We start from the raw sequence: 16,259 nt of genomic DNA, 5'->3' as shown, positions 1-16,259 counted from the left end.
TCTATAATAAGGTATAACAGCTTTGAAGACCACTCTTTGTGGTCAAGGAACCTTCCTGTGATTCTGATACCTTTTGCACTATTGTAGTGGTGATGGTAAAAGCTGTACTTAGCATGGAGACTGTGAATTATTCTGTATTCACATTTGAAGTCATTGACCCCAGGGATCAGAATATCTCTGATAAAATTTGAAAAACTATTGCTGATCCTTCCTTTTGGATGATGCTGTTGTAAACTCTAAAGTTAACATTCACCTGATTGGAGGTAGAAAGGCTGATCCAGTAAGAGGAAGAGGAAATAGTATTTGATTTTTAGGAGATCTTTTTATTTTTTCTAGTTTAGAGAGCTTTTTAGTTGGGCACAAACTTTAATCACCCTCGGAATAGTATAAGTGGTAGTTCTGCACAATTTTTAATGGAAAATAAACTCAAGACATTTTAGAAGGTTCTAAGATTCTCTTTTAAAAAATGAGAGAGGGGCAGCTAGGTGGCGCAGTGGATAGAGCTCCGGCCCTGGAATCAGGAGGTCCTGAGTTAAAATCCGGCCTCAGACACTTAACACTTACTAGCTGTGTGACCCTGGGCAAGTCACTTAACCCCAATTGCCTCACTAAAAAAAAAAGAAAATGAGAGAAAACTAGGGAACAAAAAACCTATACTAACTGGCATTAGTATAATACAAAAAAGTGCTTAAACTTAAAAACAACAACAAATACCTCTTTTGCCTTTTTTTTAATTAATAAAGTATTTTATTTTTTTCCCATTACATGTAAAGATAATTCTCAACTTTTGTTTATGCAAGCTTTCCAATTTCAGATTTTTCTCCCTCCCTCCCCCCTCCCCTAGACAGCAGGTAATCTGATATAGGTTATATATATATATATATATATATATATATATATATATATATATATATATATATATATATATATATATATATATATATATATATATATATACACACACACACACACACACACACACACATAATGACATTAAACATATTTCTGCATTAGTCATGTTATAAGAGAAAAATTAGAGCAATGATGAAAAACTTCATAATAGAAAAACAACAGCACCAAAAACAAAAGAAATAGTATGGTTCATTCAGCATCTATACTCCATAGTTCTTTTTTTTTCCCCTGGATTTGGAGATCCTCTTCTATCATGAGTTCCCTGGAACTCTTCTGTACCATTGCATTGGTGAGAAGAATATAGTCCATCACAGTAGATCAACACTCAATGTTGATGATACTGTGTACAGTGTTCTTCTGGTTCTGCTCATCTCACTCATCATCAGCCCATTCAAGACCCTCCAGGTTTCTCTGAACTCCTCCTGCTCATCGTTTCTTACAGCACAATAGTATTCCATTGTATTCATATGCCACAACTTGTCCATCCATTCCCCAATTGATGGGCATCCCCTCAACTTCCAATTCCTTGCCACCACGTATAGAGCAGCTATAAATATTTTTGTACATGTGGGTCCCTTTCCCCTTTCCATGATTTCTTTGGGAAAAAGACCCAAAAGTGGTATTGCTGGGTCAAGGGGTATGGACAGCTTTATCGCCCTTTGGGCATAATTCCAATTTGCTCTCCAGAATGGTTGGATTTTTGACTTTTTTGAAATTAATTTACACGTGTAGAAAATTCCCTGAAACTTACCCTAATATTTGTAGTTCTCTTATTCCATTCCTACTCCTCCTATTTCTTAAGGGAGGATTATGAAGGGAATTAATGAAAAAATATGCAAAGGAAGGTGGCATAGCTGTATCAGATCTAAAACTATATTATAAAGCAGCAATCATCAAAACTATTTGGTACTGGCTAAGAAATAGTGAGGTAGATCAGTGGAATAGGTTAGGCACACAAAACAGAGCAGTAAATGAACAAATCAATCTCCTGTTTGATAAACCCAAAGATTCTAGCCACCAGGATAAACTCACTACTTGATAAAAACTGCTGGGAAAACTGGAAAATAGTATGACAGAAACTAAGCATAGACCAACATCTTATACCACACACCCAAAATAAAGTCAAAATGGGTACATGATCTAGACATAAAGGGTGATACCAGAGGCAAATTAGAAAAGGAAGGAATAGTTTACTTGTCAGATCTCTGGAGAGGGGAAGAATTTATGACCAAAGATGAGATAGAGAACATTATGAAATTCAAAATGGATCATTTGACTACATTAAATTAAAAATTTTTTGCCCGAACAAAACCAATGCCAACAAGATTAGAAGGAAAACAGAAAGCTGGGAAACAATTTTTACATCCAGTGTTTCTGATAAAGGCCTCATGTCTAAAATATATAGAGAATTGAATCAAACATATAAGAATACAATTCATTCCCCAGTTGAGAAATGGTCAAAGGCTATGAACAGGCAGTTTTCGGATGAAGAAATTAAAGCTATCTATAATCATATGAAAAAATGTTCTCAATCACTACTGATTAGAGAAATGCAAATTAAAACTACTCTGAGGTACACCTTTCCAGTTGGCTAATATTATGAAAAAGGAAAGATAAATGTTGGAGAAGATGTGGGAAAAGTGGAACACTAATGCACTCTTGGTGGAGCTGTGAACTGATCCAACCATTCTGGAGAGCAATTTGGAACTATGCCCAAAGGGCTATAAAACTGTGCATATCCTTTGACCCAACAATACCACTACTAGGTCTATATCCCAAAGAGATCATAAAATGAAATGACCCCCACATGTACAAAAATATTTATAGCTGCTCTTTTTGTGGTGGCAAAAAATTGGAAATTAAGGGGATGCACATCAATTGGGGAATGGCTAAACAAGTTGTGGTCTATGAATGTAATGGGAATACTATTGTGCTGTAAGAAATGATAAGCAGATAGATTTCAGACAAACCTGAAAACACTTACATGAATTGATGCTGAGTGAAAGGAGCAGAACCAAAAGAACATTGTACACAGTGTCAACAGCATTGTGTGATGATTAACTGTGATAGACTTAACTCTTCTCAGCAATACAGTCATCTAAGAAAATGCCAAAAGACTTATTGTGGAAAATACACATCACTTTCAGAAAAAGAACCATGGGGTCTGAATGCAGATTGAAGCATACTATTTTCAATTTTGTTGTTGCTTTTTTGTTGTTGTTGTTTATTCTTTCTTGCATTTTTTTCCTTTTGTTCTGATTCTTCTCTTACAACATGACTAATATAGAAATTTGTTTAACATGATTGTAACATATAACCTATATCAAATTGCATGATGACTTCAGAAGGGGGGAGGGAAAGGGAGGTGAGAGAAAAATTTGGAACTCAAAAAATATCTTTACATATAATTGGGGAAAAAATTTTAGAAAAAAAGCAGAAATTGGCAAAAAAAAAATTAATTTGCATGTGTAGAAAGTCCCTTGAAACTTAGCTTATTTATAGTTCTTTTATTTCTTTTCTACTCTTCCTATGCCTCCTCTGCCCCTTCCCGCCCCAAGAAAAAGCATAGTAGTCATATAGGATGTTCAGTATGGGAAATACTACCATTTGAGCTTTTTCCATGTGAAAAAGTGCTGATATTTTCTCTCTCAGAGATCTTCTAGAGCATGTTTTGAGAGATCTTCTTGATTGTAGACAAGAGGCTAACTCCAATAAGTGTTATGTTTTATGTTTTACTGAAGATATTTTTTCCTTTTTCATCTCCTTCATCTTAAGGCTTTACCTTAAGGGATTTGGAGTCTCTTCCTTTTGGAGTTGCTCTTCCTATCAGAGATGCTATCTATCACTGCCGAGAACAGCCTGCTTCTGAATGGCCAGAAGCTGTCTGTCTCTTGATTGGGCGTCAGGATCTTTCCAAACAAGCTTGTGAAGGGAACTTGCCAAAAGGAAAATCTGTGAGTATCACATTAGTTTTTATTGAATTAATTGCTGGTTTGATATATAAGGATTTCATACAATTATAATTTTAAAATAACATATACATTTTAAATAGCCATTTAGGATTATTGTCTTTATTACCGATAGGACAAATTTCTTATTTTACTAAAAGTTGAATAAAAAAGTGTAAGTGAATACTTGTTGAATTTGAACAGGGAATTGTATGCCCAGTAAGGAAAAGTGTGTACAACTGTTACATCTATTAGCATTTGCTTTGTTCCTGAGTCAACAGCAGGGTTGGTAAAGCATTTACAGAGTTTGGTACAGAATCATAGGGTATTAAGACTTGAAGGAATCTGAGAGATCTCCTGGTCTGACTTTCATTTTGGGGAAAAAACAGCTCAGAGAGATTAGGTTCAGTGACTTGCCCAAGGTCGAGTAGGATCTCAGGATATAGAATGAGAACTGGAAGAATCCTCCCAGGCTGTTTGGTCCAACCCTTTCATTTTACACAAGAGGGGACTTTGGCCCTGGAGCCCAAGGGACTTGCCCAAGGTCACCCAGGGCATATTGTCAGGTGGGTTCTGCAGCCCTGGGGCCAGTTCTCTTACCCCAGACAGTGAACTTCTTGTGACCAGGGACTGAATTTGGCTTTCGTTGTATCTCCAGTGCTTTAATTCAGCGCCTAGCATTTAGTGGCCACTTAATGAATATTTAAGGATAGACAGTGCCTCCTTTTCTAATTTTTTCTCACCTTATCCCCCCCTTTCCCTACCTTTGACTCTCATTCCTCAAACACAACTTGAATTTTTTTTCTCCTCCATAGCTTTGCTCGTTGCACACCAATATAATAGCTTTGCCTTTTGAAATTTTCTAATGGTCTCAGCTAAAAGTGATCTTTAACTTTTTTGAACCTTCAGAGAACTTTATCCCTCCCTTATACATTTTCACATTCTACTTTATATTATACTTATTTACAAATGTGTCTCCTCTGTGTCCTTGCTTCCTTCTCTTCTTCCCTCCAAACCCCCAATTATATATCTTAAGAACAGATATTCTTATTATATTTGTAGTTATATTTGTATCCCTGTAGAGCCTAGCTCAAATACTTTGTTCATAGAAGCTCTTTAAATACCCAGCTATTTGGTAGATCTAGAACTAAATTTGAGGACATTTAACTCCATTCTCCTACTAATTATGCTACTAGTTGAAATCAAAAGAAGTAGCTTGAGCTCTAGTATATAGAATGTAAAGTTTATATTCAATCATTTATCTTTTATACTTCTCTTTGTAGATAACTTGTTATAAATTTTAAATAATAAAATTCAACTTAGATTTATAACAATTTTACCCTTTAAAAAGTGAACTTCAACCATAGACAGTTCTTGCTTTGTATAAGTGGACTATTCTGCATATTTTTACATAATGCAGATTTGCCAGGGGAGGGAAAGGAACTGTGGGAGGGGGCATGCAGACATGTGGATTCTGGACATGAACCCAGACAAGAGAGGATGGATAACACACAGAGTTCAGACCCTTCTGCAGATGGGTGGATCAAAACGAAGTTCTCACACCAAGCCCCTGATCCTGGGTAATCGTTTCATGCCTCAGTTCTTCTTTCACTTGGAGGGGTTATATAGGCTCTTTATATAAAATATCCATGTTCAAGTGAAGGGCTTGATCTGTAATTCATTCCTAAAAGGAACTACTGAATGAAAAAGCTTTCTCCACCAGTGCAAATTGACACCTCCTCAGCAGATTATAACTTTAAGAGTAGCCTGTGTTACTGAGTAGTTAAGTGACTTTGCCACGGTCACACAGCTAGTTAAACTCACATCTTACAGACTTTGAGCCCAGCTCTTTATGATGCTTACAGCCTTTTTAAAGTCACTTATCTTGTATCTTTCTCTTGGTGGTGGTGGTTGTTGTGGAGTTTTTTTGGTGGTCTATATAAGGAATCTATTTATCTTTGATCTTGTGTCATATGTCTTGGATTAGTCTCACCAAAAGCTTTTCTGAATTTTAAGAAAGGCAAACAAAGCCATTCTTAATTTGTTTATTCTAGTATTTATTTTAAATAGGTTTAAATGTGTTTGATTATAGTGTAGTGTTTTATGTGCTGTACTTACTGATTATGCTACAGGATCCCCTTTCTAATCAGTGAGTGTATGTCTACTTATTTTTAGCTCTTAAAAACATTATTTTGTTGTTTAAAACTATTATGGGAGCTTTTCCACAATATCTTTATTACATTTATAATGCTTTGTTGGTCATATTTGTGATCTCTTATGCCAGGTTGTTCATTAGGAATACATTTCTTACTCATTCATAAGATGCCCAGTTTACAGGAATGAATTTCAGCAAAACATTGAGACTGTATTTATGTGTAAGAAACACCAACAATGCCAATATAAAATATTTGAATTACTCTATGTTCTGTTATTTTAATCAATGGGAGTTAATTCATTTTGTTTTAATGCTAGTGTTAATTTCTGAATGGTATGATGAACAAGCTTGTTTGTTTTACCTTGAGGCCTCATGAAATCTTTTTTTTTTTTTTAGTGAGACAATTGGGGTTAAGTGACTTGCCCAGGGTCACACAGCTAGTAAGTATTAAGTGTCTGAGGCCGGATTTGAACTCAGGTACTCCTGACTCCAGGGCCGGTGCTCTGTCCACTGAGCCATCTAGCTGCCCCATGAAGTCTTTCTTTATGTTCAAAGTATAAAATTTTGGAGTTTCTAGGTTGCTTCTGGTTACCTAGCTCAGTAAAGCAGATTTTCTAGGTAAGGATCCCACCCCCCCCCCCCATAAAAAAAAAAAAAAGATTACTTCGTTTTTGTCTGGTCTCAGTATGTTAGCTACAGTTTTGAACCTTGAACAGTTTTGAACCTTGAACCAACTCTGTTTTTCATCAAAAGTAGGCCTGGACCCAGCTTTCCTTTGAGCCCCACAAAATGAACTCATCATCTCTCCCCTAAATTTTGATTCTCTCTCTGACTTTTCTATCTACATCAGTGGTATTAATATTCTTCCAATTGACTTGTGCTCATAATCTTTGAATCATCCATCTTCTCCTTTGATTCATGAATCATTTGTTCCTACTATGCTGGTTAAGGCCTTCATTATCTAGACTCTTTTCCAAATACAAGGTTTCCCCACCCAGTCTATTTTCCTTCCATTCTGTACACTACTGTGCTGCCAGGTGGATCTTGCTTGGTTACCACTTTGAGCATGCTACTCCACTGCTCAGAAATCATCAGTATCCCTCATTTGCTTTCCAGGTTAAGTCTGGCTTTCAAGTCTTTCTGCAAAATGGCTCTGGCATTAGCTTAACCTTTCAAGCCTTAGCTCACGCTATAGGGCCTGGCCTACTCTAATCTGGCCAGTCAGACTGTAATACTTGCATATCTTGAAAAGTTCTGGACTCGGTCACCTTACTTTTCTCACACAGTTCCCTACTTTTGAAATATCCTCTCCCACCTCTTTATGTGAGTAACCTATCTTTTCAAATCAGGCACCATGTCATTTTTGAAGCCTCCCTGACCTCTCAGCTAGAAATGTTGTTTTTTCCTCATGTAACCTGTTTGTTCTACTTATATTCTCATTTGTATTTCATCTTCTAGATTTGGGAGTTCTTTGAGGACAGTGACCCTATTTTAATTTACCTGAATGCTTAGAAGAGTGTATTACCTGTATTAGTTACTCAATAAATGTTTGTGAAAACATTTATCTCCCTGAATGCTTAGAAGAGTGTATTACCTGTATGTTACTCAATAAATGTTTGTGAAAACACTAACAAAATAGTCTTGCCTATATACCATACCAGAGATCCATAGGATCTTAGTTTGAGCACTTCATTCAGACTAAGTTACCTTGCAGGAGGTGGAACATATACACCACTGTCTGTGGTAAGTCATCAGGAGACTGTATATCACTCCTTATATAACAGCATGCCCTTGCCCAGGTTTGACAAATGTTGTACTTAAATCTACTTCAACTGTTTTAGTTAGAAAGATGTTTGGGCTAAATTCTATATGGCAAGTTGTTTTAAAAGTTCCATAATAAAGGAATCATGATCAAAGAGAGAACTGTATGCCTCCAGAAATAAATATAATCCTTTTAAATTTTGAATGATCTTAGCATAAAGCACCCTAGAATATGTTTCACTCGAATATTACTTTGTCATTTCAATAAACACATGATTTAATCCATGTGAATTTTTTTTCTGCCACTCTAGGCCTCAGATTTTCTATACCTTAGTAGAAGGTTTCATGAATTATGGCCCAAAATGTTATTAATAAGTGGCCAATCTTGAATTTTAAGTCCATACTTGGTTTTTCCAATTAGCAGTACCTGACAGTGTTGGCAGCATTTAGGTCACTTCGACATCACAACGAGATGGGGCAGCTAAGTGGTGAAGTGGATAGAGCATTTGACCTGAAGTTGGGAGGACCTAAGTTCAAATTTGGCCTCAGACGCTTAGTAGCCATGTGACCCTGGGCAAGTCACAACCTCATAAACATCTGAGACCATCTCCAGTTGTCCAGATGTAGATTGTGCCACTGGACCCAGAGGGCTCTGAAGGAGAGAGTGAGGCTTTTGACTTTGTACAGCCCTGTCTCACTTAAATCCAGTTCATTACAAGTCATGACATCAACTCCTGATGTCATGGTCCTCTTTGAGAATGAAAGACAGGGAGCAGCTAGATGGCACAGTGGATAAAGCACTGTCCCTGGATTCAGGAGGACTTGAGTTCAGATCCTGCCTCAGACACATGACACTTACTAGCTGTGTGACCCCGGGCCAGTCACTTAACCCTCATTGCCCCGCCAAAAAAAGAAGGACATAATAACAACAATGAGACATCAGAGTTTGGTAATTGGGAATGTTAAAAAGAAATTTTCTCTTGAAAACTTCACATTGTTTACCTTAATCATGACAATGATTTTAAGAAATAAGCAAACTACAACCATTTATTTGTTTTAACTCAATCTATCAACTTTGTATCACAAGACAAATATTTGTGGTCAGGTTATATGGGTGCATAATATAAGCTCTTTTTTTTTTTTTTTTGCGGGGCAATGGGGGTTAAGTGACTTGCCCAAGGTCACACAGCTAGTAAGTGTCAAGTGTCTGAGACCGGATTTGAACCCAGGTACTCCTGAATCCAGGGCCAGTGCTTTATCCACTGCACCACCTTTATCCAGCTTTATCCAGCTGCCCCTACATAAGCTGTTTTAATCTGATTTTTTTCATTTACATAATTTGGGTACTTTATGGAAAAATCTTGTCTTTAAAGGACAAAACATTTTAGAAAATAAAATTGTCTCTCATCTTCTAATAGACTATGGTGGAGTTTCCTGCTTCAGAAGAGCACACTGGATGAGAGTGTTTTTACACTTGGGATGGTAGAATATAAATTCATCTGGTGTAAACTGCTGTATATTGTGAGAAAATATGGGTTTTTTTTGGGGGGGAGCATTTCCTGACCTTATGTAAGGCCATCCCAAAGTCAGTAAAGTTGGATCTTGGTCTCTGAATAGAGACAGTAGAGATTAGAACCACACCTTTGCCCTCAGAGGGTCTGTCTTTCATAGACCCTGAGCAGTAGGGCACTGCTCATTTTGATATGGATCACCCTCAAGTCAAGCCAATAGTGGACTTGAATGTTACTGGACAATTAGCTTGGGTCAAGGTGCAGTGACTTGCCTCTACCTGAGAGAGGATAAAATCCTTGGAGAGAGGGGGATCATTCTCTCTCTCCCTCCCTCTCTCAGTTCTCTTGGCTGGGATGCTGGAGGATGCAGCCAGGTGTCTCCCCCCCCCCCCTTTTCTATCTAGGTATATAGGGAATTCTAATTCTGAGCAATGTGCTCTCTCTCTCTTTACTAATATTTAATGTTATTTAATAAATGCTTGATACCAAAGACTGGTGCTATAGCCTCTAATTTATAAGTAGAAATATATTAAAAACCCCAGATAAGTTCCTGAAAACCTACAACAGAGACAGGCATCCCCAAAATATTTTAAATGACACAATATACAGACAGAAGAGCTGTTTGATTCAAATGTATACAGAGAATCTGTTGAGTGAACTTCCACTAGTTATCATGGCCCTAAACTACATCATATGTCCTGGTAACAGAAAGCAAAATTTTATTTTTATAAACTAGAATGATATATTTTTCATTTTTATTTATTAGGAGAAGGGCCATACTCTGAACTGACAAAAGTCCCAAGAGTGACAGCTACTAAAATGTTGTGTTAAGTCTTTTTAATTTATTTGAACTGACCAAGGACATAACAAAATAACTGCAGCAGTAGATTGTACATTGCTTTCATTCTCAGTCTCTCTGTCTCTCTCTGTCTCTCTTTTTGGCAGGGCAGTGAGGGTTAAATGTCTTGCCCAGGGTCAGATTTGAACTCAGGTCCTCCTGAATCCAGGGCAGGTGCTTTATTCACTGCGCCACCTAGCTTCCCCTCATTTTCTCTTAAATCCCTTAATTTGCCTTGCCCAGAGAGAGAGCCTGCAAAGAATAAAAAAAGAGAAAAATGACCCTCAGCAAAACTAATCAACACAATCAGTCCAAGTATGATGGTACATACAGTGTTCCACATACAGAATTCTTTACCTCTGCAAAGAAGGGAGGGAAGACAATCTCATAGCTTTTCTTTGGGATAATGGCTGGCCCTTACAATTTTCTAGTACAGAGTTTTTATTTTTATTCTTTGTATTTCATTGTCATATGTGGGAAGTGTGGGGGGGAGAGATCAGTACTGCTGAGTGCTTTATAAATATTATCTCATTTGATCCTAATAATAGCCCTGTGAGATAGGTGCTACTATTAGCCTCTTTTTACATTTAAGGAAACTGAGGCAGACAGAAGTTAAATGACTTGGGTCACTCAACTGGATTTGAACTCGGGTCTTCCTGACTCCACACCCAGCACTGTATCCATCTAGCTGCCCAGCTTCCTTGTACTCATTGTATGTAATTTTTTTCCTAGTTCTACCTACTTTACTTCTCACTAATTCATGTATATTATACTTTTTTGTAATTTATTTTTTCTGGTGCAATAATATTCAGTTAAATTCACATGCCATAATTTGTTCAGCCATTCCTCAGTTGATGGGCAGATGTCTGTTTTGTTTCCAGTTCTTAGGAAGTTAATTTAGAAAAGGGATTTTATAGAGGTTTGGATTCTTTAAGTTACATAGATCTATTTTGACATACCTTATATGGTACTATTGTACAGGATGAAGTTTTTATTAAAATCTGACTTTATAAAACTTCATTAAGTTCTATAATTGTATTCTTACTGTCTCCTCTTTTCCCCTAGTGGTACTGCTTAACAGCTATATAAGTCTGGGCAAGTCTTTAAAAATTTCTCTCACCATTAGTTTCTTCATCTCAAAAACTGGGGATGATGGTAGCACTTACCTCTCAAGGTTGTTGTGAGGATCAAATGAGATAACTTTTGTAAAACATTTTGCAAATCTTGAAGCGTAAGATATCATTACTATTTTTCTTGTTCTTGTTATTTAAACTCAAATTTCTGATAGCAATAATCATAGATTGAGATTTAATTTTAGAGAGGAAAGTTTCATTAATGGATAATGTTTTCACTAGAGTATTTGATATCTTTCCATATGGTTACTTTAAAAACCTACTACGGGGGCAGCTAGGTGGCGCAGTGGATAAAGCACCGGCCCTGGATTCAGGAGTACCTGAGTTCAAATCCGGCCTCGGACAGTTGACACTTACTAGCTGTGTGACCGTGGGCAAGTCACTTAACCCCATTGCCCTGACAAAAAAACAAAAAACAAAACAAAAAAACCCTACTACAATGTGGCTTCCACCTAGCTCTTCAGTGTTATTTTTTTGTTTGTTTTGTGAGGCAATTGGGATTAAGTGACTTGTCCAGGGTCACACAGCTAGTAAATGTCAAGTGTCTGAGACCACATTTGAACTCAGGTCCTCCTGAATCCAGGGCTGATGCGCTCTATCTACTGTACCACCTAGCAGCCCCCTAGTGTTATTTCCTAATACTCTCTTCACGTTGGTTTCTAGGCTGGTCTGTTGCTGAACTTTTCTGCTTGCCCAGGCTCTTAGAATTCTGAGTTTCCTTGAAAGCACAGTTCCAGTTCTGGACAATCAGCAATCTTTTACTGAGTGTATGCCAGGCACTGGACTAATCACTGCAGATACACAGAAAAGCAAAAATAGGGTCCTGGCCCTCAAGGAGCTCACATTCAAAGAATTGTACATACAAGATTTATAGAAGGATAGATCTTTACATTATTTTCATATAGACATATATACCTTTATGTTAAATGTTTACATAATAAGTAAATGGATGGTAATTTTGGGGAAGATGATTGTAACAATAATAATAATAACAACAACAATAATAGAAAACAAATAATGTCTACTGTGTGTCAAGGACTGTGCTAAGCACTTTACAAATATTGTCTGTTTTGATCTTCCATGAAAGATAGGTGTTACTTGTCTTAATTTTACAGATGAGGAAACTGATTCAAACAGGTTAAATGACTTGCCTAGGGTCCCACAACTTGTATGATGCAATATGATAAGCATTTATTTAGCACCTAGCTAGGTGGTACAGTGGATAGAGTTCCTGGCCTGGGTAAGACATCTTCCTGACTACAAATCTGGCCTCAGACACTTACTAGCTATGTGAGCCTGGGCAAGTCACTTAACCTTGTTTGCCTCAGATTCCACATCAATAAAATGAGGTAGAGAAGGAAATAGCAAACCACTCCAGTATGTGGGTGACCCAAATGGGATCGCAAAGAGTCAAACAGTTTAACAAAAGCAACATGAGCCACCGTGCTAAGTGCTGAGGATACAAGTAAGACCAAAAAAAGACAATCCTTGCCTTCAAGGAGTTTATAATTTAATGATGGAAGACACTCTACAAAAGGAAGCTATAAAGGAGGGGCTGTGTCAGAAGGTATCCAGAGCTGTTATCTGTTGTTCTTGTGGAATCAAAACCAAACAGTTCAGTTGGTGGGAAATGAAGAGAAAAAAAATTCTGAGCTGTCTATAAAGGGAGCCTGTGGAAGAAAATTTTTGCTCTGCCTTCCAGCTTCCCATTCAGAGGGGAGAGCCATTGAGGGGATTGAGGAGGTATTGAGCACCAAGGCTGAAGCAATCTCTTTAATGATGAGATTTCTGGTGATGAACTTCTTGAAGAAGCGTGATGTTCCTGGGGTGGTAACCAAGCAGAGTCAGGAGGTGGAATGTAGTCTGTGAGGAACAGCAAGAACACTAGTATGATTGAATTATAGAGTCGGTGTTGAGGAGGGGCAGCGTACAATGTAAGAAAACTGGAAAGATAGAAAGGAGCCAGGTTGTGAAGGACTTTAAAGCCAAGAAGAGGGTTGTACATTAAATCCTGGAGGTGATTGCTTTAGCAGATGAGTAGAGGATGGATTGAAATGAGGAGACTAGAGACAGGAAATCTAGTTGAGAGTCTGTGTGGGCAGAAAGAAACTACCTCTAAAAGCAGTTACTGCTCACTGTTTCTTTTGCTGTTGAAATCTGTAACGCTCCTGTATCCTGAACGCTTAGTAAATGCTGATTGACTTTCACTTTGTGCTGTTTGTTTTAAGTCTGTTGCTCAGGTGCTCTCATCAGATGTGCCTTCAGGAACTGAAGCAGAGGAGGAAGATGATGGCATGAATGATATGAATCAGGAAGTCATGTCGTTGATATGGAGTGAAGATTTAAGGGTCCAGGAGGTCCGAAGACTTCTCCAAAGTGCTCATCCTGTCCGAGTCAATGTAGTACAGATGCCAGAAGTTAATGACCATGAATACATTGAAGAAAAAGAAAACAGGCAAGTGAGCTCAACTGTATTCCATCAGCCATTTCTTACATCTAGTCTTTTAAATGTCAGTTTTGACTGTAATTCTTTTAGCTTGGAATATGCCAATTTTTATTATTTCTACAATATTAATGAGATTTTTACTATGTCTTAGAAGTTCATGCTGGCCATAGAATACTGTAAATGTATGTAAAATTCATTGAAATATTTCTGGGAATCTAGACCATGCCCCTTTTGAGGTGCAATGGGGGATTTCCTTTTGAAAAGCTGAATTCTATACTTCCCAGTTGGCCTCCTTACATACAAGTAAATACAAATACACACATGCATTATAGACTCTTGTATCTGTTTATAGTATAAAATATGTTGATCAATTCCCATTTATGTCTAGATTTGAGTAATTGCTACACCAGATGGTCTAATGTTACCCTAAGCAACATCATTTTTTCAAATTACCGAGATAGAATTACAAGATCACAGCAGCAGCAGTAAGATGGCAGAGTGGTTGTTTTCTACAAACCTCTTCAACGTAAAATCTCAAGAAAGTACATATGCACCAAGTATAGACTAATGAAAGGAAACACACACAAAGTAAAAGCCTCACGAAGTAACTTAGACAATTAAAGATACTTAAAACTTCTATCAGTATATTCATCCCTAGGAAACTGCGTATACTGGGTGTGGTGCAAGTATTGTAAGTAACCTGGAAAGTTTAAAGTTAGGCTATGGGGATCCCTGCCATCTTTTCTAGTTGTCATCCAGTGTGAACCCCATTCCACCTCCACCCCCTACCCCCACATAGGCATATCACAAATGGCCTGAAGACACTAATCCTGTTCAGCCACATGGGGAAAAAGAAAAGTTAGAAATGTAGGAGGAAGGTAATGGCAGTGCATTGTCTCCTTGAGGGCAAGCATTTATGGCTTCTGTGCCTGAAGAAAGAGAACTAGAAATCTAGCTGTGGTCAGGCCTCCCCTCACACTGTTCATTCTGGACAAGGAACCAGCCAGGCCTCCACGTCTACAATATAGGGAGGCTGACATTCTAAGGCCAAGTCATAGGGGTCTTTGCAGCTGTTGAAGGGGTATGTGCCAATAATGAATAGAAATGCTACCACTAATTAATGAAAAAGTCAGAAAGACAAAAATTTGATGAGAGCCTAGTGTAAATATAGCTCCCAAGAAGATAAACCCAACAAGGAAGTGCACAAAAACTGAAGGTAAAAATGAGTAAAGGTATAATAAAGACCATAACAATTTGATCAAGTATTATACTATGAAGGGACATTAATGAACAATCTCTAATCAGAGTTCTGTGGACTCCCCAGAGATCAAAGAGCTATAGCAAAAAACCCCAAAAAAACCACCAAATAAAACTTTTAAATGAAGAAACAAAACTTCAAAGTCCGTGTTGGACCGTATTCCAGGTCCTAAAGTACCTTCTCCTGAGCCTCAGTACCACATTACCAGTGTCCTATAGGACATTTGAGCTAGATGTTCTGGAGACATCTGAAGTTCAACATGTCCAAAATGGAAATTACTTTTTACCCTGCCAAATCCTCCCATTGTCTAAACTTCCCTTTTTCTATCCAAGGCACCACCAGTCTTCAAGTCTTCCAGTTTCTACATGATGGCATTCTCTTAGACTCATTACTCTCTTTCATTCCATATATCCCTTCAGTTGCTACATTTTGCCATGTCTTCTTCCATAACTTCTTTTTGCATCCAATCCCTTCTCTCTACTCATAGCCACTACCCTGTTTCAGGTCCTTATGGCCTCTTTCCTAGGTTGTTGCAACAACCTTCTAATTGGTCTCCTTGCTGTAAGTTTCTCCCTCTTCCAATCCATCTTACACATCGCTGCCAAAGTGATTTTCCTTGAGTGCAAATTTGACTATGTGACACCCATACTTAATCAACTCCAGTGGTTCCCTCTTGCCTTGAGGATAAACGTAAACTCCTACATTTATCTTTTAAAGACTTTCATATTCTATCCCCTTTCTTTCTAGCTTTATTAGACATTACTCTTCCTCCCACAATGTGGTTTTGCCAAACTGGCGTTCCCTGTATTCCTTACCCATGCTTCATTTCCCTTCTCCATGCCTTTGCATTGTTCACCCATGCTTGGAATGCAATTCTTCCTTACCTCTGTGTAATTTAAAATTCTAAATGTGGGTTCTAATCTGTCTCCCCAGTTTTGGGGGGAAACTGACTAAAATCACTGATAAACGAGTTTAGGTTTTTTAAGGGTTTATTGAAAGATAGTAAAAGAAAGAGAAAGATTGAGAACAGATTTCTTATAGCCTGAAATCCTCGCCTTCCTAAACTCCCCTGTGAAGTTTCCTGCCACCACACTGATGTCTCGAAGCCAAAGAGAGCGAGGTCCCGCAGACTCAGCTTCCTCCTTCCTGCCCCCTCCCAGAAATGGGAGGTTCCTCAAGCCGATTGGTTCACTGGGCCGGAAGGTGGTCAAAGTTCAAAGCCATCAGCTTCTGAGAACCATGCTTTCTTAAGTACCAGCCACATGTGCTTACAATCTAGTAAGGGGTCAATATTAAG

The 16,259-nt window shown here is 37.9% G+C and overlaps 1 protein-coding gene across 7 annotated transcripts in view; it reads left to right on the top strand.

Moving 5' to 3' along the window:
- ANAPC1 (anaphase promoting complex subunit 1) overlaps nt 1–16,259 on the top strand; it is a 148,340-nt gene that overhangs the window by 49,608 nt on the left and 82,473 nt on the right. For all 7 annotated transcript variants that reach the window (XM_043987943.1, XM_043987945.1, XM_043987942.1 and 4 more), the window contains 2 exons: nt 3,688–3,866; nt 13,487–13,713. In XM_043987943.1, coding sequence (XP_043843878.1) covers nt 3,688–3,866; nt 13,487–13,713 — 406 coding nt within the window. The remainder of the gene's footprint in view (nt 1–3,687; nt 3,867–13,486; nt 13,714–16,259) is intronic.

Source organism: Dromiciops gliroides, chromosome 2, assembly GCF_019393635.1.
Source record: "Dromiciops gliroides isolate mDroGli1 chromosome 2, mDroGli1.pri, whole genome shotgun sequence".
Lineage (NCBI taxonomy): Eukaryota > Metazoa > Chordata > Mammalia > Microbiotheria > Microbiotheriidae > Dromiciops > Dromiciops gliroides.
Note: the sequence above shows the minus strand (reverse complement) of the source record. Positions and strands in the feature narration are given on the sequence as shown.